Raw genomic sequence first — 25,265 nt, 5'->3', positions numbered from 1 at the left:
GCCGCCCCGGCCGCCCCGGCCGCCCCGCCCCCGGCCCTCGGGAGCGCGCGCGGCGCGGGGACCTGGCAGCCCGGCCTGGGCGCTGGGGCTCGGGATCCCGCGAGCCCCCCGGGTACGGTTTCGAGGCGGCTGAGTGGTTTCCGCTCCCACAGAAAGTTCCCGCGTCTCTAGCTGGGGGAACCTCCTCTTAGACGCCCCAGACGTCTCGGGCTCTGGTGACTTGCCCCCTCGCTAGTGCAAAGTCGGGGCGGACGGAACACACCTGGACTTGGCATGACCCTGCCCCACCCAGCCTTTGGGAAGGTATTTTCTGGACGTGAGGACAGGTAGTGGGATCTTCCCGCTAAGTACGCATTAAGACCTGGAGAAGGAAGAATCGCCCCCTTCAGTCTGTTTCATTTTTACGGGCCAGTGGGGCGTGTACAGGGGAATACAGTAGAATTGCCTCACTTGTGTGGATTCCCCTGGAGCCAGTGCTCTAAAGGCATTGACTTCAATGCAGAGTAGTGTTGGATGTTAGAGGGAAGCTGGAGGAAAGAGGACATGAAAAGATACCAAAGGAGAAAAGTTCGAGCAGATGCAGGCAAGCTACAGATATGGGGCTGACAAGAACCCTTTCCCGCGGGCAAGTACCCCACTGTCTGCTCTATCCCTTTCCTTTTGTATCTTCCTTCAAATACCTGTGCTTTCTCCCAATAGCTCTCTGCTCTTTCCCCTTAAAGCACACAGGTGGGAAGACAGGCTCCGGAGTCAGATTACTGAAATTCAAACCCCAAATTCCTGGCTCCATCAGTCTTACTAGCTTGTGAACTTGGGCATCTAAACTTTTCTGTGCCTCAGTTTCCTCAGTGGGAACAATTTATAAACCTGTCATGGGTTGTTGTGAATGCAAGTCTCACACTTATAAATCACCCACATAAATCCCTTAAAGGTCTGAAGCAGTTTGAGTCCCCCCCCCCCAAATTAGCGTATTAGCACCATTCTGGTGACTCAGACCTCCGTTGATACAGCGAAAGAAATTCTGCTTAGGCCTGTGGAAGCTATCTGCTTGTGCTGCTGGAAACTAAGCCTGGCCCTGGGCAGGTGATGACCACCAAAAGACCACATAGCTACGAGTCCAGTAGTTCCTCAGGTTATGGAGTCACTTGGGAGAGGTCACCAAACGAGAGAAAGGAGGTCTTATCCCTTTATTGTGATCTGGGCTCTGGGCTCCTGATCCAGGGGGCACTACCAACCTGCTTGGGAAACTTAGGTAATTTTGAGGAAGACATTCCAATGGGGTGTGGTGGGGGGGAGGCTGAGATGTGCCTGGGAAGAAATAATGGCTGAAAATGTTTAAATTTGATGTAAACTATGAACGACTATTTTTTAAGACGTTTAATTGGAATGGAAGAAATAGAACTACTTGCAAATGACAACATTGTATAATTAGAAAAGCCTAAGGAATCCATTAAAAAGCTACTGGAACTAGTTGCAGGCTACAAGGTCAGTGTTACAAAAATTGTTTTCTACAGAAAAGAAACTGGAAATTGCAATTTAAAATAAAACCATATAATGCTCATCAGCAACCAAAACCATGAAATATATAAGGATAAATTTAACAAAAAGTGTAAGACCTGTATACTGAAAGCTATAAATCACTGCCAAGAGAAATTAAGGACTTAAATAAATGGCTATCCATTGGAAGCCATTGGAATTGGAAGATGAATTGGAAGCCATTGGAATTGGAAGATGAATTAGAAGATGATATGGTTAAAATGTCAGTTCTCTCCAAATGCCAGCAGAATATATATTGTTTTAATTTGACATGGTATCTCTAAAATTTATACAGAAATGCTTAAGAACAAAGTTGAGGCACATACATACTTGTTTTCAAGACAGTATACAACTACAGTTTACAAGACAGTGTGGTAAGCATAAGGATAGACAAATCAATGACACAGAATAGAGTCCAGGCCCATACGTATGGTCAGTTGATTTTCAACAAAGATGCCTAGGTATGTCTTTTCAACAAATAGTGCTGAAATAACTGGATATCCACATGAAAAAATAAACCTTGACCCTTACCTCACACCATACACCAAGTATTAATTTGATATGGATCATAGACTAAACATAAAAGCTAAAACTATAAAACTTATAGAAGAAAACAGAATCACTGTGACCTTGGAGAAGGCAAAGCTTTCTTAGATCCAAAAACAAAAAAAGCATTAGTCATAAAGGAAAAGACAGAACTTCACTGAAACATAAAACTTCTGTAGTTCCAAAGACAACATTTAAAAGGTAATTTTCTCTATACGTGGGTCTGGCAAGGAACATGTATCCAGAATATATAAAGAATCTTTACAACTCAATGATACAACAACCTGATTTTTTTTTTAAATGAGCAAAAGATTTGAATAGACTCATTGCGAAGAAGATATATAAGTAACAATGGCACATGCAAAGACACCCAATCTTATTAGTCTTTAGGGAAATGCAAATCAAACCCACTGAGATATCACTACATCTAATACTTTAAATGTTGGCAAGATGTGGGGCAATTGGCATTCTCATATATGGCTAAAGAGAGTAACACTTTGGAAAACAGTTTTGTAATTTCTTTAAAAGATCAACATTCGCTTGCTTACCATATGACTCAACAATTTCATTGCTAGTTATTTAACCAAGAGAACAAAAACAGGTCCACACAGATTTGGACACAAACGTTCATGGCAGCTTTATTCATAGTAACTTCTAACTGAAAATAATCCATGTGTCCATCAACATGCGGAGTAAAATAAATTTGAAAAGTGGATCACAAAATGCTATGGGAGTTAAAGAGCTGTCAAAAAATGTAACTTGTTTGGGAGATCAGAAAAGGCTTTGTGCAAGAAATCACCATTGAATACTTGATTCCAACAGACAGATTGCAAGAGGCAGGCTGAGGGCTCACCATGAACATGGAGGCAGGACAAACCAACAAGCTTGAGGAAAAGTGAATTGTGCAGTTTGACTAAATCTTAAAATGACCAGGAGAAGGATAGAATAGAAATGTCGAGAACCACTCTATTGTAAAATGCAGCAGTGAACTTCTGAAGACTTGGTGGAGGAAAATCAAGTTAAAGAAACCTCTTTTCAAAGATGAATTAGGCAGCAGGAAACAGCATCAATTGTGTTATAGGAGAGAAGTAAGAAAGCCAGAATTAGGTTGATGCTCAGCATGAACAAGGGAATGAATGAGATCTTTTGAGACATAACAGAATCAAAGAGAGTGTTCTGTTATTTGCTGAAGTATAGGTGCCATAAAATAGGGAGAGATTGATTGTCTATGTGAAATAGGTTATTTATGAAGCAAAATCCCTCTGACTGCGGGAAGGTAAGAGATTAAGAAGACAGATGGAGGAATTAGTTTTCAACAAGAGAAAAGACACTTCTTTCTCAGATAAGAATGAAGGAAATGGAGGTAGAGATATTTTGAGGTAGGGAACTTAATTCAAAGTGAGGTGTCCTGACAGCAAAGGAAGTTTGGAATAGCATTTTACATATAACCTTGTTTGATTTCTTGAAATATCTTTTATTTTATCAATCCATGGAGAGTAGTCCTTGCATTTAGGATAAAAACTGATTACTTAGCCTGAATTCAGAATTTTCTACTATAACCTGAGCCCAAGGGAGCTGATCAAACATCATCTCTTAATAGTATCTGTCACCAAAATACTGTGATCCAACCAAGCAGGTCTGTTCATTGTCCATAAACTGATCTGGATAACCTTTAATCCAAATCCAGCATTCTTTTCATCCTACCAAACTGCTATTTTCCATTCTTTCTTGTTTGTATAAATCTCATTCACTCCAAGGTTGCATTTAATACCAGTTCTTTCAAGTGGCTTGCCCTGCCACTTCAACTTATAGTGGACCCTTATTGTTCCCCAGATAAAATAGTTTGTACTAATAATGTGTCATTCATTTTAGCGGTTAATTATACATTGTCTTCTTTTTTTTTTTAAGATTTTATTTATTTGACAGAGACACAGCGAGAGAGGGAACACAAGCAGGGGGAGTGGGAGACGGAGAAGCAGGCTTCCCGCGGAGCAGGGAGTCCGATGCAGGGCTCGATCTCAGGACCCTGGGATCATGACCTGAGCCAAAGGCAGACGCCTAACGACTGAGCCACCCAGGTTCCCCTATACATTGTCTTCTTTTTTCACTTATGCTTGTATATGTTTTGTCTTGGGGAAGAACTACATATCAAAGATCATTAACTATATTTTATTTTATTTTAAGATTTTATGTATTTATTTGACAGACAGAGAGATAGCAAGAGCAGGAACACAAGCAGGGGGAGTGGGAAAGGGAGAAGCAGGCTTCCCTCTGAGCAGGGAACCCGATGTGGGGCTTGATCCCAGGACCCCGGGATCATGACCTGAGCTGAAAGCAGACGCTTAACAACTGAGCCACCCAGGCGCCCCTCATTAACTATATTTTAAAAAATCCTTCTCAAAGGCCAATTAATGTTTTGCAATTTTTAGTAGCTTTATTGAGGTATAACTGACATACAGTATAGTGCATGTATGTAAAGTGTACAACTTAATAGGCTTTGACATATGTATCATCTGTGAAACCTTCATCACAATCAAGACAGTGAACATATTTCATCATCTCAAAAAGTTTCCCTGTGCTCCTTTTTCAATGCCCTCCTTCTCTACGTCACGTTAGGTAACCATTGAGCAGCTTTTCCTTCACTACAGATTAGTTTGCAATTTCACTGATTTTCTGTAAATGAAATCATACATTATATGCTCTTTTCTGACTGGCTTATTTCACTCAGGATAATTATTTTGAGCAGGTCCAGCTTCATGTCTATGTAGCTTCTAGAGTCCCACAGGATCCTGGGCTCAAAAGGGCCTGCCACTTGATTTAATGCTCTGTTTTAATTTGATGCTCTTCTGTCTGTTTTGAAATTTTTAATAATTTATGAATAAGGGGGCCCATATTTCCCTTTGCACTGTGTCCCACAAATTATGTAGCTGGGCCTGATTTTGAGATTCAGGTGGTAGGTATCAGTAATTCATGCTCTTTTATTTCTGGGCAGTATTCCGTATGAATATACCACAATTTGTTTATCCATTTACCACGTAATTTGTCTATCCATTCCTGTTTAGACATTTGGGTTTTTTTCCAGTTACAAATAAAGATTTATGAATATTTGTTGATAAGACTTTTATGGAGATATGCTTTCATCTTTCTTATGTAAATAATTAGTAGTGGAGTGACTAGGTCATATATAGTTCTAACTCTTTAAGAAACTGCTAAATGTTTTCAAAAGTGGTTGTACAATTTCACATTCCTAACAGCTATATACGAGAATTTCAGTTGCTCCATATCCTGGCCAATATTTGGTATGGTCCATCTTAGATTTTACGTATATTAATAGATGTGTTGTGCTATCTTATTATGGTTTTAATTTTTCATTTCCTTAATGACTAATGATGCTGAGCTTCTTTTCATGTGCTTTTTTGTCAACTGTATATTTTCTTTGCATTAGCGACTTTCTGATCTCTTCCTCATTTTCTTAGTGGTGCAACTGTGTTTTCAGTAAGTTTTGAGAGTACTTTATGGATTCTGGATCTAAGTCCTTTATCAAATATATGATTGCCAAATATTTCTTCCCAGTTTGTGGGTTACTTTTCATTCTCTTAACAGTGTCTTTCAAACAGCAGGTCTTAATTTTGATAAAGTTCTATTTATCAATTTTGTCTTTGATAGACTGTGTTTTTGGTGTCACATCTAAGAATTTTTGCCTAAGCCAAGCTCACAAAAGATTCTGTGCAGTTTTCTTGTGGAAGATGAGTAGTTTGAAGTTCTACAGTCAAGCTTATAATCCACTTTAATTTTTTTATATAGTGTGAGATATAGATTGAAGTTCATATTTTTGCTTATAGGTATCCAAGCGTTCAGCACCATTTGTTGAGAACCTATCCTTTTTCTGCAGAGTTGCCTTTGTACCTTTGTAAAAAATCAGTTATCTGGGGGCGCCTGTGTGGCTCAGTCAGTTAAGTGTCTGCCTTCAGCTCCGGCCATGATCCCATGACCCTGGGATGGAGCCCGTGTCAAGCTTCCTGCTCTGCGGGCAGTCTGCTTCTCCCTCTCCCTCCCCTGGTTCATGTTCTCTCGCTCACTCACTCTCTCTTTCAAATAAATAAATAAAATCTTTTTAAAAAATCAGTTATCTATGTATGTATAGGTGTATTTCTGAAATGTTCTGTTCCATTGATCTTTTTGTCTATCTTTACACAAGTACCATACTATCTTGATCATCATAGCTTTAATAACAAATCTTGAAATCAGGGTTAATGAGAGTGTTAGTGATCTGTCATGCATGTTTTTAGCATATTGTGATAAAATTTGGGCTTATTTCAACAGGATAAGAGCAATGATATCATTAATGGGATGAATGGGAATTTTAATTTACTTGTAAGTATCACAGTAGGAATGACTATGAGAGGAAAGAAAGTGGGTAGACTCAGGAGAGTATTTGTAAAGTGCAACACAAGTGAGTAATGGAAGTATAGTTAAAAGCAAATACAAAGAAAAAGAATGAGAACTGAAATGTGAAGAATGAGAAACCTCTTAAATACAGAGATATTAATGTAGAAAATGATAAATTGACACTGTAGTTTGGAAGGACTATTGGAATTAATTTGGTTTTTTATTGATGTGAAAACTGAGGCACAGTGATGTCTTTATCTAGAGCTTATGTGGAATCTCCTCTAAAACAGAACCAATTATACAAATTTGGTTCTAGGCCGTCAGCTGAAAGTTAAATCTTAAGTAAAATCCTTTAGTTCTATAGGTGTATTATTATAAATGAGAACTTCATTCCTGAAGAACTAGTTCATACCTTACAAAAGTGATCATGAAAATGAAACTAAATACATATGCTATCATAAACATTAATTATGTTAGATTAAACATAATATAAAAAATAGTATTTTAATTGCTCCTTTTGGGAACATTTTCTATATGGACACATAGAGTACAGGGAACTTAGAATGAAGATGCCTTTTTTTCTTCCTATCAATGTCTCTACAGCAAGCATATACAGTTTTCATTGTTCTAAGAAATGAACTGCTTTCAAAACTGGAGTCACCTGTTTTAAAAATCTGTGGCTTATTTTAATACGCATGAAAGCCTCTGAAAAGTCTTTGAATGTGTAAATACTGGGGTGGAGCAGATTCCTTGGTGAGGATGTTTTCGAAGATCCTTTGGTATATACCAGCTGCAAACTGATTCAGCAGAATCCTTATAAACCCAGACCAGCTGGTGAGTGTTGCTAATCTAGTTACCCAGTGTTTGGCAGTTATTAAGTTAGAGAAAATATATGATCTTTATGATAGGAAAGGGGGCAAAAGTGGAATTGACAAGCGGAGGTATAATAAATAAAGCGAGTTTATATTTATTATAAAACTATGGTTGTTGTGAAAAGGCTATTTATAAATACACGGCATTAGATAGATTGGTCCAATCTGCTCAAAAAAGATGTTAAACCAAGAAGCAGCTGTTCCAGAATTATCTATTAGGAAAGGCTGGGGCAATTTGGTTGTTGGGGAATGGGCTGAGGCCTTGGTTTTCAAACATTTTTGCCTTCACTCGTATTTGAAATGATCATCTAAAATTTTTCATCAAAATATAAAGTGTTGTGAAGGATAAATTTCTGTCTAATTAACATACAATAATCTGTTCATATTTAAAATGTACAATTTGGGGGCACCTGGGTGGCTCAGTCATTAAGCGTCTGCCTTCGGCTCAGGTCATGGTCCCGGGGTCGTGGGATCGAGCCCCGCATCGGGCTCCCTGCTCCGCGGGAAGCCTGCTTCTCCCTCTCCCACTCCCCCCTGCTTGTGTTCCCTCTCTCGCTGTGTCTCTCTCTGTCAAAATTTAAAAAAAAAAAATCTTAAAAAAATAAAAAAATAAAACGTACAATTTGATAAGTATCGACATACATGTACATCAATGAAACTATCACTACTCTCAAAATAATGAAAATAGCCTATCAATCCCCACCCCCCAACTTTCTCATTCTCCTTTGTGATTCCCAGTGAATTCATTTAGGCCTGGAATTAATTTTGTTGAAGGTTCTTAATAAGCAATTACATTTCTTTAGAAATAGGTCTATTGAAGTTAACTATTTCTTTTTGAGCTTTATTAATTTGTGCCTACAAAGAATTTGCCATTTCCTCTAAGTCATTCAATTTATAAGTATAAAGTTGGTCATACTATTCCCTTATTAAGCTTTTAATATCTGTAGCATCTGTAATGGTCACTTCCTTTATTCCTGAAATTGGCAATTTATAGCTTTTCTATTTTCTTCATCAATCTATAGTTTTATCAATTTTATTTATCTCCTCAAAAACCTTAGTTTTATTTTCCCTATTGTTTTCCTGGTTTCATTGCTTTTTCTCTTTGATGTTTATCATTTCTTCTGCTTACTTTAGGTTTATTTACTATTTTTTTCTAGATTCTTAAAATGAAAGCTGAGATAATTGATGAGACCTTTCTTCTCTAGTATATATGCTATATTATAAATATATTAAAGCTTTGTATTATAAATACTGCTTTAACTGCTTTCCACAAATTTTGATGTTTCCATTTTCATTACATTCAAAATACTTTCTAATTTCCATTTTTATTTCTTCTTTGACCAATGGTTATTTAGAAGTGTTAGTTTTCAAATATTTGGTGACTTTTAAGTATTCTTCTATTATTTATTTTTAATTTAATTCCATTGTAGTCAGATAACATATTTTGTATGACTTGAATCCTTTTAAATTGAGATTTGTTTTTTATATGTTATGAGCACTTGAAAAGAATATGTATTCAGGTCTCATTTGTTGTAGTGTTCTATCAATTTCAATTAAAGATTTTATTTATTTATTTGAGAGAGAGAATGAGAGATAGCACAAGAGGGAAGAGGGTCGGAGGGAGAAGCAGACACCCTGCTGAGCAGGGAGCCCAATGCGGGACTCGATCCCAGAACCCTGGGATCATGACCTGAGCCGAAGGCAGTCACTTAACCAACTGAGCCACCCAGGCGCCCTCTATCAATTTCAATTAAGTCAAGTTGGTTGATAGTACTGTTCAAGTCTTCTACAGCCTTACTGATTTTTTCTACTTGTTCTATCACTGTTGAAACAAGGGAGTTGAAATTTTGAACTATAATTGTGAAATTGTCTATTTTTCCTTGAAGTTCCATCAGTATTTATTTTATGTTCTCTGAAATTCTGTTATTATATGCAAAACCATGTAGGTCATGTTCTCTTAATTAACCCTTTTTTTCATTATAAACATTATGACATTCTGTATCTCTGGTAATATTCCCTGAACTGAAACCTACTTTGTCTGATATTAATATGGATATTTTAGCTTTCTTTTGATTAGTGTTAGCATGGCGTATCTTTATATACCATGATATAGTCTTATGTTTAAAGTAGGTTTCTTATAGAGAGCTTGCTAATTTTTTTATTGGATGTCAGACATTGTATATTTTATCTTCTCAAGTGATGGATATTTTTGTGTTCCTGCATGTCTCCGGTATTCTTTCTTGCAAACTTTTTCAGCCTTGGCCCCTCTGGACTCCCAGCCTTTTCCTCATCTCAAGGAGACTTGATACCATATGTGATGACCTGAAAAATCTATCCAGGCAGTAAGCTAGGGCAATCATAAGACTAATGTCATTTGTGTCCCATCTCTCAGTGATCATTGTTCTTTGTTGTAAGATGTCCAGTATCATGAGAACTGTTGTTCATATTATTTTGTCCAGTTGTTCAGTTGTTTCAGGCAGGAGGATAAATTTAGCCTGTTTTACACCATCTAGACCAAAAGTGAAGTCTGAAACCAATATTCTTTTTATGTTTTTCTTGTCTGTAATACTATATATTAATGTTTAACTGTAGTGTGAAATGGGCATTCTTGTATTGCTGTTTATCATAGAGAGAAACACCATTTTCCTTCACTGTTGGTGATAAGATGTTAGCTCCAAGTTTTTTGAAGATGCCCTTTGTCAGGTTGAGAAAGGTTTCTTCTATTCTTAGTTTGCTCAGTTTTTATCACAAAGGCTTTTGAATTTTCTCAAATATTTTTCTCCATCTTCTGAGATTATCATATCGTTTTTGTCTTACATTCTGTTAAAATGGTGAACTGTGCTAATTTTCAAATGCTAAAGTAACTTTGTATTCCTAGGATACACTCTACTTGGTCATGGTGCATTTTTGTTTTTATATATTGCTGTAAATCTCTATTTTTAAAGGATTATTATATTTATGTTAATGAAGGATATTGTTTGAAGTTTTCTTATAATATGTTGTTTGATTTTGCTATCAGGGTAATGTTGGTCTCATAAAATAAGTAGGAAATTGTTCCTTCATGGTGTATTTTCTAAAAGATTTTGTATAGGTTTGATATTATTTCTTCCTTACAAGATTGATGAATTAGAAATAACTTGAATTCATGGGCCTGGATACTTCTGTTGAGTGTTTTTAAGGAAGAATTTAATTTCTGTTATTGACATATATCTTTCAGGTTTTCTGTTTCTTATTGACCCAGTTGTGGCCATTTTTATCTTTTTCTACTTATTTTGAATTCTTTTTTTTTTAAAGATTTTATTTATTTGAGAGAGAGAGAGAGAGAGAGCACAAGCAGGGGGAGCTGCAGAGGGAGATGGATGGAGACGCTGAGCTCCCTGCTCAGCAGGGAGCCTGATGAAGGGCTTGATCCCAGGACCCTGAGATCATGACCTAAGCTGAAGGCAAACACTTAACCAACTGAGTCACCCAGGTGCCCTTGAATTCTTCTTTCATCTTAAGGGATTTACGTTAGATTTTTCTTTCCTAGTATCTAATGCTTGAAGTATTCCTCTAAGCAACATAACTGCATCCCACAAATTTTAATATGTTATGTTTTCACTTTCATCCAGTTCAAAATATGTTCTGATTTTTCTTTGACACGTAAGTTATTTATAACTGCATGGGTCAATCTTTACATAAGCTGCAATTTTCCAGATAACCTTCTCTTATATTCCTAAGTTAATTTTGTCTTAGTCAAGGAACAAAATCTATATAATTTTATCCTCTAAATTATATGGATTTATTTTAAGGCCCAGCATATTGTCTATTTTTGTTAATGTTCTGTGTCCACTTGACAAAAATAAATGACAAAAAACATTTATAAACTGACTTTATAAATGTCAGTTAAGTGAAGTTAATCGATGGAGTTGACTCCTCTAAGTAATTAGTGCTTTCTATTTGTTCTATCTTTACCTGAGAAAAGAATGTTGAAATAGCCAACATAGGGACCCCTCAGTGGTACACTGTGTTAAGCATCTGACTCTTGGTTTCGGCTCATGTTATAATCTCAGGGTCATGAGATCAAGCCCGAGTGAGCTCAGAGCTCAGTGAGGAGTCTGCTAAAGTTTCTCTTTCCCTCTTTTTCTCCCCTCCCTGCACTCACGTTCTCTCTAAAATAAATAAATCTTTAAAAAATATAGCCAACACAAACTATGGATGAATCAAGTTTTCCTTTAAGTTTTGTTTCTTTTTTTAAAGTTCTGTTTTTAGGTGGATACATATTTAATATGTCTTCTTGGTTAGTTGATCCCTTCATCATTATGAAATGTCATTCATTATCCTTGGAGAGTTTCCTTTTATCAATTTATTTGGTTTGATATTAATATAACCAGAGTCTTCTTTAGTATTTTCAAAATATATCTTTTCCCATCAATTTACTTTTAACCTACTTTTGTCTTTATTTTTAAAAGAAGTTTCTTATATAATACATCATCCAGTTGGATCTTGCTTTTTTAAAATCCAGTCTGACAATCTCTACCTTTTAATTGGAATGTGTAGATCTTTTGTATTTGATGTGGTTATTAACATGGTTGGATTTAAATCTACTCTTTGTCCCATTTGTTCTTTTTTTTTTTTGTCTTTTACTGCTTTTTAAAAAATTGAATTTAAAAAAAATTTTGATTTATTTCCACCACTGTTCTATCTATACCCCTCTGCTTGATTTTCTTTGGGGGTGCTATGGCTCTAGGGCTTATGGTATGCATTTTGAACTTATCAATATCTCTTTTCAAATCATATTTATAATACTTTATATACAACGTAAGGACTCCTCCAGCCCTACATTTCTATTTTCCTTCTGCCATCCTTTGTGCTATTTTCCTTTTATTTCTACCTATGTTATCAACTCTATACAGTTGATTTTTGTTTTTAAATAAATTTACAAATAAGTAGAAATGTCTTTTATATTTATTCTCACATGACCATTCTGATGTTCTTCATGCCTATGTGAAGATTTATATCATAGATACCATAATCCTTTGCCTAAAATTATTTTCATTTGTATGTTTTAACATTTTTCGTTGTATAGATCTGCTGGTGATGAGGTTTTTTTAATATAAGTATTTATTTCACCTTCACTTTCAGAAAAATATTTTTGCTGATAGAGAATTCCAGGTTGACATTTTTAAAATTCAGGACTTTAAAGGTACTGTTCCACTGTTTTTTGTTTGTTTTTGTTTATCTTGCATGGTTTGATTAGAAGTCTATTTTAATTCTTTATTCCTGTTTGTCTTTTTGTTTTCCAAATGCCTTTAAGATTTTGTCTTTATCACTGATTTTCAGCAATTTGGTCATGCTGTGCCTTGGTGTCATGTTTTATTGTTGTTAGTTATGATTGGGATTCACTTATATTCTCAGATCTGTGGAAATATAGTTTTCATTAAATTTAGGGAAAATTTGTTATTTAAAATTTTTTTCTTTTAAAGATTTTATGTATTCATTTGAGAGAGAGAGACAGAGAGAGCACAAAAAGGGGGAGAGGCAGAGGGAGAGGGAGAAGCAGACTCCCCGCTGAGCAGGGAGCCTGACATGGGGCTGGATCCCAGGACCTGGAGATCATGACCCAAGCCAAAGGTAGACGCCCAACCATCTGAGCCACCCAGTCGCCCCTTAAATTTTTTTTCTTTCCCCTTTTTCTTGCTATGAAACTCTACGCATTATATTGTTTCATATTTTCTGATAGGTCATGGAGGTTCTGTTAACTTTTTTGTTTTCTTTCTGTGTTTCAATTTGTATATTTTCTGTTGCTGTATCTTCCAGTTGCTATATTTTTTCTTCTGCAGTGTCCAATCTGTTAATCCTATTTAGTGAGTTTCATTTTAGGTATTCGATTACCTGCAGAATTTCCATTTTATTCTTTTTGATTTTATTTTCTCTCCTCATTATGTTCAACTGTAAATCCTTAACTTTATTTATTTATTTTTAAAGATTTTATTTATTTATTCATGAGAGACAGAGAGAGAGAGAGAGAGAGAGAGAGAGAGAGAGAGAGAGAGAGAGAGAAGCAGGCTCCCCACTGAGCAGGGAGCCCGATGCGGGACTTGATCCCAGGACCCTGGGATCATGACCTGAGCCGAAGGCAGACGCTTAACCATCTGAGCCACCCAGGCGCCCCTATCCTTAACTTTATTGACCATAGTTATAATAGTTCTTTAAACATTTCTGTGTTAGTTCAATCATCTATTGAATTTCTGGATGTTTCTATGGATTGCTTGCCCTAATAGTTACTGGTCATATTTTCCTGGGCCTTCATGTGTCCAGTAACTTTTTTTGTAGTCTAGCCATTTTATATTTTTGAGTGTTGTTTTGGGGGATGGAGTATTCCTTGTAAGTTTCATACTTCGTTTTACCCTTCATTTAAGCTATGTCTTGATTTTTTTCAAGAGGTACTTTTTAAGCTTTTTTGGAGCAGATCTAGAGTAGCCTTCTCTTTCAGGCTACTCCTCACTACTAAGACATTACCTTTTGGGGATTATTTATTAAACCCCCAATATGTTCAATTAGGTCTCTTCCCTCTGGCTTTGAGAATTCAAATGATTCCTGGACTTGTATGAACTCTTGGGATTTTTCAGATTTTGGTTCCCTGGAGATAGCTATTTCCCTGAAAGTTCTTTACCTAGACTTGTAGAGCTCTACCTGACCCATGATAAAATTGGCATTCAGCCATAGTCTCAAGGGAACTCCAACACAGATTTCTGGAGCTCTTTCTCTACATAGCACCCTCCTAGTATTCTGTCTTCCCAATTCTAGCCCTTTAGCCTATCCAAACTCTGATTTTTCTCTCTTTAATACAGTAAGACCATTTGGTTCCTTTTGAGTTTCCCCTCTCTATAGCATAGTCCAGAAACTGACTCTAGGCAGAAAGCTGTGGTAATCACAGAGCTCATGCATGTTTCCTTTCTCCTTGGGATTACAGTCTGTTGTCCCATGTTTGAAATCAATTGTTTCATATATTTTGTTCAGTGTCCTATTTGGTTATGGTAAAAAGATAAGTCCAGATCCTGTTACTACCTTATAGCTGATAAGTATGTTATTGGAAATATACTTTAATAATGACATATTTTATTTCTTTACTACATTTAATAAATATTTATGGGACACCTACTGTGGAAATCTAGAGATAAGTGAGTCTCAGACTAATGCTATACAAACAAGTAAAAAGTTACACTATTGTGGTTGCTTTCAAATATAGTCCCCAAATTCTTTAATACTCCTTTAGTCAAGAATTGGGTTTTATTTCCTCTCCCCTTGAGTGTAGGCACTGTGACTGCTTGTCCAATAGAATATGACTGAAATGATGCTGTGCCCATTTCCTATCGCTTAGGAAACTAGCAGTTTCCTTTTCCTGTTTTAGGAAAACTAGCAGTTTCCTCTTCCTGTCTCTTGGAATGCTCAGTCCAATATGCTGAGAAACCAGGCGGACACACAGGAGGTCCCATACAGTTGTTCTAGCTGACAGCTCCAGTGACCTAGCCAACTGCCAGCATCAATTCCTAGACATGTAAGTGCGAAAGCTTTCAAACACTTGCCAACCCCTAGGTATAGAGTCATTCCAGCCTTTGAGGCACCCTGCTGAGACCATGTGGAAGAAATCTGTGCCTGCAAAGCTCTGACTAAATTTCTGATTTGCAATCAAAAGGAATGATTATTGTTGTCTTAAGACAAGTTTGGAGGGGTTTCTATATAGTAAAAGACACCTGGAACAAATATAATACCATAAAGTGCTGTAACAGAGGTGGCCAATAATCAACTAATTAACACATATTTATTATATATCTATTACTGGTCAGGTACTGAGTCAGGAAAGGCTTTTGGGAAGTGAAATCTGAGCAGGTTTAGAGAGGGTATAGTACCAGAGAAGGAAAAGCAGAAAAAGTTGCTTGTTTGTGAAAATATGGAAACCACGGAGCATCAGAAATGTTAGAGACTACGAAATAAGACTGAAGAGATGAGGTGCTAGGGGCCAGTTCAGTAAGGATATAATTATTAAGAATCAGGATTTAATCCTGAAGAAAGATTACTCTGCACACTTGTAATCATGCAATTACTTTATTTACTTAATGACTATATTCCCCATAGGATATACTCCAAAAAGTTTATCTCATATAAAGCATTTATCCTTATGTTATTCCAGCATACAGAATGGTACCTGGCACACATAAGGAATTAATAAATATGTACTGAATGACTGAGTTATTGAAGAGCCATGTGAGAATTTTATAGGAATGATACAATCAGATTTGTGGGTTAGAAAAATCATTCCAGCAGGGGTTTGGAGAATGGTTTGGAGATAGGTAGGTGTATTAGTCAACTCTGCTGTCCTAAGAAATGATCATAGATTGGGAAGCTTAAAAAAAAAGAAATTTATTTTTGGAAGCTTGAAGTCTGAGATCAGGGTGTTAGCATGATCTGGTGAGAACTCTATTCCTGGCTTCCCTTCTGGGTCCTCACAAGGCAAAGAGAGAAAGTTCCCTGGTGTCTATTCTTAAGAGGGCACTAATCCCATCATGAGAGCTCCACTGTCATGACCTCATCTAAACGTAATTATTGAATTATTTACCAAAGGCTCCATTTCCAAATACCATCAGATTTCAGGATAGGGCTTTAATGTGAATTTGGGTGGGATGCAAATCAGTCCATAGCAGTAAGAAAGGAGAAAAATATAGTAGGAGGTGGATGTAATAATTCATCTAAGAGATGATGAGGGTGTGAACTAGTGTGAATAATCTTCCTGGGGTATTTCTTTTCCTAAACTTTAAAATTACAGACTTTTCCTGGAATAACTCCGTTGCACATTTTTAAATGTAGAATTTTCAAAATCAAACAAAAAAGGGATTAAACATTTTAAAATCAACCATAGAATTTAGTAAACACATATTAGAGAAATGTTTTACTGTGAAATTGACATATAGTCTCTGTATCTTAAAAACTTTGGTAATCTTAGGGGTGCCTCGGTGGCTTAATCTAAGCGTCTGCCTTCGGCTCAGGTCATGATCCTGGAGTCCCAGGATCTAGCCCACATCGGGCTCCCTGCTCAGTGGGGAGTCTGCTTCTCCCTCTGTCCCTCACCCGGCTATCATGCTCTTACTCTCTCTCTCTCTCAAATAAACAAATAAAGTCTTAAAAAACAAACAAACAACTTTGGTAATCTTAAAAGTACAACTCCTGCAGTTTGTGTTTTAAGGGGTAATGACAGAAAGCTAACCTCAAAATACAAACCCATTTCACTTTTTGTATTTGGCTTTTATGTTAAACCTAACAATAATATTAAAAGTTCTACATTTAAAAGTATTTATTATTTATAGTATATTAATCATAAAGGCCCCAAATAGCTAAAGTAATTCTTTTAGGTTGGAAGACATGGATAATGCTATCAAGACTAATTCCTTCACTATTCCCATTGCTTTTACATATTGATGATTAAGGTTTGAACAATTTGATCACTAGCTTGCTGCCGGCAACAGAGTAATTGTTTCCTTACTGAAGCACAAAGCACATCCAAATGCACTTTCATAAATATTTGGCTTTGATCGAGGGTGACTGTGATAATGTGCCCCAGACACTGCTCAAGAACTTAAGATGGACAAGTTGTCACTTGATTGTCAGCCCAGTCATCAAGAATCAGTTTTTGAGAATGTTCTGCTTGTCATATCAATAGTGATGTTTTAGAAGAATTTTGACTTGCCATAATGAAACACAAACAAGCTTCTGGCATTGGCTCCTTAAAATGTTAAGAACTGGTGTTACTAACATACATTTTTTACACTGTTGTGTTTTAACTGTGCTTCCGAAAGAAATGTAGGCTCATTATTAAAATATCTGGAAAGTATAAAATGCATAAAGAACAAAAAAATCGTCCCAAATTTTACCACTCAGAGATAAACATGTCATAATATTCTCACGTATTTCCTTTCAGACTTTCAAAATTGGGGGTACTTTGTAATTTTATATGTTTTTGTCTCCTGCTTTTAAAAACTTATGTATTTAGATGTCTTTCTATGAAAATAGATTTATATAATCACCTTTAACAGCTGTGGGGTTTTTACCTTGTGCGTACTATAATTTACTTGACCAATATTAATTACAGTGATTTCTTACACTTACTTGGTGCTTACTATATGCTAGGCACGTAAGGGCTTGGTTTGTATTCATCCATTTGATCCTCACAACCCTATTATTCCTGTTTCTCACAGATGAAAAATTGAGGCACCAAGAAGTAATTTATACAACCTCTTAATATTGGACATTTTAGTGGCTAACAATACTTTGATATTATAAACAACGTTGCCATGGTATCATTGTTCATGTTCTTAAAGAATGTCTTTACGATAAATTCCAAAAAGTATAACTGCTGGGTCCAAAACTGTCCACATATCTAAAAGCTTTTGTAACAGACTTTCAGATGTTTCCTTTAGGAAGACTACATAATTTAAACTTCGTTCAACAACGTGAGCGTACAATTCTCCACACCCCGTTTTAATCCCTGACAAAAAGGTATCTGAATGTTACTTTAATTTGCATTTTTCACTTTTAGAAATGAGATTTCATTTTTAATGGATTTTTGTAAGCACTCTTCGTATACTAATCCTGTCGTTGACAAGTTGTAAACATTTGTTTACATGTTATATTTGTAAGTGCTCTAAGTCAGATATAATTTACATAATTCCAATTGATGTGCAAGATGCTTTTACTTTGCTCCAAGTGGGACACAAAACCTCTAGGTGCTCCTTAAAATATCTACATGACGTAGGCATAACTTGTTACTTATAAATAAAATCACTAAATAAACATTTTAAGTTGTTAGGAATCCCTCATCCGTTTCTAGCTCCATTTGCAGTTTTGTTTTTTTTTTCGCTCGGTCTTGGGGGGGGAGGGGGCTATCGTAGACATTCTTGGGGTGTGAAACTTATTTTCCAATCATCACAACTGCTTAGTGACTGCACAGTTAGTCAGTAGTGCCAACGCCCAGCTACAAGCGCTTTCGACAGAGATTCAGAAGCCAGGCGTTCAGGGACTCTCGGGAAGGTGCCAGCGTTACCTCAGCCTCTCCGAGAGAGCCGCGCGCCCTGACACTCCCCTCTTTAAGGATTCGGGCCAATCCGTTCAGCTCACATGACTTCACCCAAACAAGTTTCTTGTCACCTCAGGCAGCAACTGAACCCACGGCTTTTTAACTTAGATGACCCCCCAACGAAGGAGTTTCCATCCCCCTCAATAGGGACTATAAAATTATGACAACCGAAGGAGTGAGAGGCGAGCACAGAATCGCATTCACCCCTCACGCGACCCTTTCTCTTTCTCAGTCTCTTGATTCACTCCTGGTTCGGTAGTCGGCTTCGGCGCGCCTGGAGGACCCCTTCCTCCGGAGACTCCTGGCCAAAGCAAAAGCAGAAAACGCAGGCAATACTCCCACCCTCCGGTATGACCGATCACAAGGGGAGTCAGGCAGAGGAGGTGCTATGTTGGAGTCTGTTTTGGCGGGGCAGGTGCCGGGCAGGTCCTGAGCAGGCAGCGCCGTGGTCGCCCAGGTTCCCGACAGGCTCCACGCGGGGGGCCTTGTCAGCGCCTTCGCTGTTGCCGCTGTTGCCGCCGCCGCCGCCGCCGCCGCCGCCGCCGCGGTTGCTGGGGGTCGGTGAGAGGTGGAGCTGTCGCGAACGCTGTGGAGTCCGTCTGTGTTGCTGTTTTTGCCTGACGAGTCTTCGTTCCTGCGTCGCTCCCTGACGCCCGTGGTGTCGAGGGGGAGCCTCTGCGGACACCTGGGCTCGCAGCGGAGATGCCTCTCTTTGCCACCAATCCCTTCGATCAGGATGTTGGTAAGTGCTTGTGCCGCTCCCTGTCCACCGCGCGCAGGAGTGCAAGCCCACCCTGCCCGCTCTCTGCGTGCGTTCCTGAGCCCCTGGCCGGGGCTGAGTGCTTCCCCTTTCCTGAGGCTCCTTTTTGAAGAGTTTGGAGGAGGTTGGGGGCTTGGCTCATCCTTTTTGAAAGAGATGGTACTCAGAGAGCCTGCGAAGTGGGCCTTAGGCGAGGGTTGTGGGTTTCGAAAGAACTGCTTTAGAGGGTTGATGTGGAGGGCCTCGGAGGAACAGCTCGTGTAGCATCTGGTGCTGGGACAGTGCTTCTGGAAGAAGGGAGTTGAGAGCTGAGCAGTACGTCACCTAGGGTAAGATTATACGCCCTCCAATAAAGTGTTTCCCTGGATAAACGTTAAACGTTTGGAACTAGGAGAATGTTTTAGATGAGCTTCCTTAGGGGATTTTAAAATCCTTTTTTTTTTGTAATTGAAACGGGAGGCGAGAGCTGCTGGCTAAGGGTAGACTCTCAAAATCGTTGGGAGAGATGAAAATGGAATACTTGGCAGCAACTGAAACCGAATTCAGGACCCGAGCCATTGTGCTGCATTCTTTAGGCTGTCTCTCAGTACTTTAAGAAGTGTGGAAGAGGACCTTAAATCTGAAAATGCTGATTTGTTTTGATTTTGAAATGCCTTTTTTGTTTGGTTTTTCTGTTTTCTGAGTCACTGGTTTTGGGTATTGAGCATACCAATTCAACAGGTTAGCTCCCTCCCCCCGGTCTGAGGGTAATAATTACAAGACTGAGTTTCCTGGAGTAGAATTTTGGGGTGATTTGAATGCACTTAGGCACTACTTTGGCACACAAGTATGGAATGAAAGCAAGCCAAATACCATGACTAATTACTGTGGTAAAGAAATATAAGGATACCCTTATGGAATTGCTTTTTGTTACTTTGTATAATTTAATTACGAGTGGCAGGTGTTGATTTTTGCTTTTTAACTCTTCCTTAGAGCATGTCACTGAGACTTGGAGGTTTGAGTTAAGACTAGAAAAGGGTTCATTCCCATCTTGGCCACTGCCTAGCTCATAGTGAAATCATGGGCAAGTAACAGAAGCTCTTTGAGTCCCAGAGTGCTCATCTTTAAAGAGTGGAAAAATACATTGTTTGTGATTCAATGAAATATATGTGTAAAGGGCCTACTATAGTGCCCTTATATAGTAGTCACCTACTAAATGATTGCAATTTTTGGTTCCAGTTTAAATGCATGGCCTGAATCAGCAGTGGATGGAACTTTAGAGATAGCCAATAATACTTAATAAACAATTGGAAAATTGCATTTAATTCCATAAACTCTTAGCACACAGTACAGATGGTCCCCGACTCACAGTAGTTCGACTTAACGATTTTTCAGCTTTAGTGTGGTGCGAAGGGATATGCATTCAGTAGAAACTGTACTTTGCATTTTGAATTTGGATCTTTTCCCGGGAAAGCCATATGCGGTGGGTATGATCCTCTCTCGTGATGCTAGGCAGCAAGCGGCCCCCGCCCCTGCAGCTCCCAGTCAGCCACGCAACCATGAAGGTAAATTACCAATATACTTAGACCATTCTGCACCCATACTACCATTCTGTTTTTCTTTTTCAGTACAGTATGCAATAAATTATATGAGATTTTCAACATTTTGTTATAAAATAGGCTTTATGTTAGATGATTTAGAGGCTAAAGTAAGTTTTCTGAGCACTCTGCTGGCTAAGCTGTGATGTTTGGTAGGTTAGGTGAATTAAGTGCATTTTTTTTAAAGATTTTATTTATTTAGTCGACAGAGACATAGCAAGAGAGGGAACACAAGCAGGGGGCGTGAGATAGGGAGAAGCAGGCTTCCCGCAGAGCAGGGAGCCGGATGCGGGGCTCGATCCCAGGTCCCTGGGATCATGACCTGAGCCGAAGGCAGACGCTTAACGACTGAGCCACCCAGGCACCCCTAAATGCATTTTTGGCTTAGGATATTTTCAACTTACTATGGGTTTATTGAGACTTGACCCCATCATAAGTCTAGAAAGATCTTTTACAGGACGGTCTCAGTGACATAAGAGATTAACAAATAAGGCATGGTTGCTGCTCTCAAGCAGTTTCATAACATTACAATAATTTCTAGGGCAAATGCTCAAAATAAAACAATTTCTTAATACCTCCTTCTGTTTCCAGAACTTTTATCTAGTTTTCATGGCTGTATATAATCTAGTTTTCAACTACGTTCACGTTTATATCCTACTGACTTTTAAAGACACATTTCCACTGGGTTTAAATAAATTTCTTAATGTCAAACTCATTCCCAGTACCTACACCAGTCAGTTCAAACATAGGCTCCTTCAGCTTTTGTACTTTCACTTCTAATTTATTTCTTCTGCATTTCTACATGTGCCTACATGTACTCATGATTAAACACCAACTCAGTCCAGCTCGTTATTGAATCATTTCCTGATTACTCTAGCCTAGGATTTCTCAGTAGTGACACTATGGACAGTTTGGATGAGATAAATATCTTCGTTGTGGAGATCTATCCTTTGCAATGTAGGGTGTTTAGCAGCCTGCCTGACCTCATCAGTGCTGCCCCCCGTGATTTTAAAAGTTTCAGACATTACTAAACGTCCCCTGGGGGCACAAAATAGCTCCCAGCTGAGAACCACTCTTTTAGCCCACTGTAATCTTTGCCCTTTTCCAACCTCCTGCAACACTTTGTCTTTACCACATTATTTAGTATTAAAGATAGTTATATCCTGTATTATGCTCCTTATTTTATTAGTTGCCACATAGTAGGTGCCTAATAAATGTTTGTTTAATTGAGACTGTCTCACTTGAGCCTGCTACACAGTAAGCTTCTTGAATGTAAGGACATTCTTTTGCTCCAGGAAAGCTTACCTGTTAAAGTTAGTCAGGTTCTGGTATTTGGATCAATTCTCTCCTCATGATCCATATATGAAAATATGAAAGGTTATCCTGAGGAGACATGTCAGAGACTCCCAGTAAATAATACTTGGAAAGAGTATAATAGACTCTCACGTTAATTTTTTTTACTAGTAAAGTATATAGAATATGGTGTGTAGAATAAATTTAACAACACTCTTTGTCACTTTGTCCAATGAGTATGTGACCTTACAGTAGTCATACTAAGTCACTTGATTTAATTATCTCTTAACATTGTATACATTTGTATTTCTTCAGAATTAACTGTCTTTAGCTTTATTCATAAACTGAATTGGTGAATCAGAAATTCACTGATTTGTATAATGTAACATTTTATACAAAGAGGCAAAATACAGGCCATAGCTTTTCCCTGTAAGAAACGCTGAAATGTGTTGTTAGAATGTGAGCTCCGAGAGGACAGGGATTTGGTTTGCTCAATTCTATATCCCAAGCATGTAGATTAGTAATAAAACATTCAGCAGACATTTTTTGAAGACATGAATCTCATTTTGGATGTTGTATTTCTTACTCAGTCCAACTTGAATTATAACTTCATCAAGTTTTTATTTCAAAGTCCCTAGTGACTTCAATCTTGCCAAAAATAACGGTCAATTCCTAGTCCAAAGAAATTCCAGAATTTCTTTGTTGATCTCTTAGCTTTCCTCTTTGATATACTTTCTTCACTTGTTTTCCAGGACACCAAACTTTTTCTAATTTTCTGCTTAGCTCCTTTTTAGTCTTTTGGCCTCTCCTTTTTGTGACTTCCAAATGTCGAACCAAGACTCAGGCTCAGTTCTAGAAATTCTTTGACATTTTTCCCCTTGCAGTCTTACTAGGAAATTTAGCTTAAAGAATTCAGACTCTGGAGCTATACTACTTGAATTCATTTCCCAACTTTGCTGCTTATTAGCAGTGACACTGTGCCTCAGTTTCCTTATCTTTAGTATGGGATATAGTGATAAATGGTTCTTAGTTTTCTTATCTAAACATCCTCCTTTCTTCATCCTTGCCTATTTCGTTTAGATGGCACCATCGCTATTTCTTGTCACTCGTCTCTAATGTCTAGGAGTCATCATGGCTTTTTTGTTTTTTCACATTGCACATCCATTCTATCAGTAAGATCTTTTGGCTCTACTTTAAAAAAATATATCCAGAATTTCATCACTTCTTCTATTATCTTGCTCCAGTCATTGATATCTCTTTCTTAGACTGTGGCAAGAGGTTTATAGTTGGGCTACACAGTTGCCCCCTATAGTCAGTTCTTATATACAAAGGTCAGTGATCTTTTAAAAATCTTAGATAATGTCACTTACCTGCTCAGAAACCTCCAGTAGCTTCCCATCCCACAGGGAAATGCAAATTCCTTATCAAGGCTTACAGTTAGGCCCCTTCCTGTGTCTCTGATACAGTTTTGACCTCCAAACTCTCATTCTAAGCTTCTTGGGTCTGAACACTCCAAGGTCATTCCTGCCTTTATCTCTATATTGTGCTGTCTTCTTTGCTTGCAATGTATTTCCCCTGGGTATTTGAAGATCTTGATGTCCATTACATCATTCAAGACTGTTCAAATGAGTTTCTAAGAGAGGCTTTCTCTAATTACCTACTGTTAAAAAAAAATCCATTTTTACTTCCTCACTCTGTTCCCTTGTTCTATTTCATTTTTCTTTATGGTACTCAATTACCTGACATTAATTGATGGATTGTCTCCTGTGTGGAGTATAAACTCCACAGGATGAGAGCTTTTCATTTCTATCCCTAATACCTAGGGACAGTATCTGATGTATCTGATACACCGTAAGTACTCAGTAAGTATTTATCAAATAATAAATTACTGATTTTTTTTTTTTTTTTTTTTGGCATCTCCAGTCTTGTATTTCTGTTTGGTGTTATCACCTAGAAATCAGTCTATCAGAAAACCGAACTTATTTTCCAGTCTGGTTCTGTTTTCATTATATGGTAATTTTACAGTGTTGTAGTTATCCTGATTTGAAACCCTAGAGGCATCTTTGAATCATTACTCTGCCTCTGCTAAGTCATCATGTCTTTGTTTTTGTAATAGTACTTTTTTGCATTCCTAATCAGAGTACTTTGGACCAGTTCGTCTCTTACAGACTTGGCCATGTCTTTAGTCTATTTTTCTGGTCTCTTTAGTATTATAAGCCACAGCCAGTTTAATTTTCATAAATGTTAATGCTACATTTATTCTCCTGCAGTATGGTGTGATGGAAAGACTTTGGGCTTTGGGTTTAAATTGCAGGTGTGGCATTTGCTGTTAGTAAATGGGCACAATATGGGCAAGTACAGAAGCCCTCTAAGTTCACTTTCCACTTTTGTAAATAGGGGTTAAAATACCCCATGGAGTTGCTATGAGGAATAGTTATAAAAACACATGACATTCTAATTCTTTACTGGAGATGAATATGCTTCAACAGCATGTTCAAAATCATACTCAAACTTTTCTTCTCAAGTGTGCTTTTCCTTTGTTCTCATTACTGGTACTTCAGTTTAGTCACACATGTCAAGAATCTGGGAGTCATTCTTGACTTCTGTGGTTGTAATTTTCTGCATTCCAAACAACAGACACATACTGTCATCTGTGTGCCAAGTACACTGAACGTGCCCTCAAGGATACGGTGTTGCTATAGTCTCTATGCTTTCTCTTCCTAATAAGCTCTTGAATCCACATTTGTTTTCCCTCAGCTCATTGCCTCCCAGCCTTTCTATTCTCACTGCCGCTGCTAGATCACTGAACTCTCTGATTAGTGCAGTAGCCTCGTTATCCTTGCCTCCAGGCTGTCCTCAGTCATTTTCTAGGTGGCTGATAATATTTCTGAAATGTAGAATAATCATATATCTCCTCTGATTAAAGCATTTCAGTGAATCTCAACTTTCACAGGAATTTGAACTTTTCGGCATGGCATGTATAGCATTTAGCTCCTTTTTTTTTTTTTTTAAAGATTTTATTTATTTGAGAGAGAGAGAGAAACAGCACGAGAGGGGAGAAGGTCAGAGGGAGAAGCAGACTCCCCACTGAGCAGGGAGCCCGATGTGGGACTCCATCCCAGGACTCCGGGATCATGACCTGAGCCGAAGGCAGTCGCTTAACCAACTGAGCCACCCAGGCG

The 25,265-nt window shown here is 37.9% G+C and overlaps 1 protein-coding gene across 1 annotated transcript in view; it reads left to right on the top strand.

Annotated features, from left to right (window-relative positions):
• Positions 1-18,967: 18,967 nt before the first annotated feature.
• Positions 18,968-25,265, top strand: part of STAM (signal transducing adaptor molecule) — a 92,417-nt gene continuing 86,119 nt past the window's right edge. Inside the window, exon 1 of the mRNA XM_028114187.1 lies at positions 18,968-19,195. Within this exon, the coding sequence (XP_027969988.1) occupies positions 19,156-19,195 (40 nt within the window). The 5' untranslated portion in view covers positions 18,968-19,155. The remainder of the gene's footprint in view (positions 19,196-25,265) is intronic.

This window comes from Eumetopias jubatus, unplaced genomic scaffold, assembly GCF_037043125.1.
Source record: "Eumetopias jubatus isolate StellerSeaLion01/CBP00866 unplaced genomic scaffold, mEumJub1_p1.0 scaffold_8, whole genome shotgun sequence".
In the NCBI taxonomy this organism is placed as follows: Eukaryota; Metazoa; Chordata; class Mammalia; order Carnivora; family Otariidae; genus Eumetopias; species Eumetopias jubatus.
Note: the sequence above shows the minus strand (reverse complement) of the source record. Positions and strands in the feature narration are given on the sequence as shown.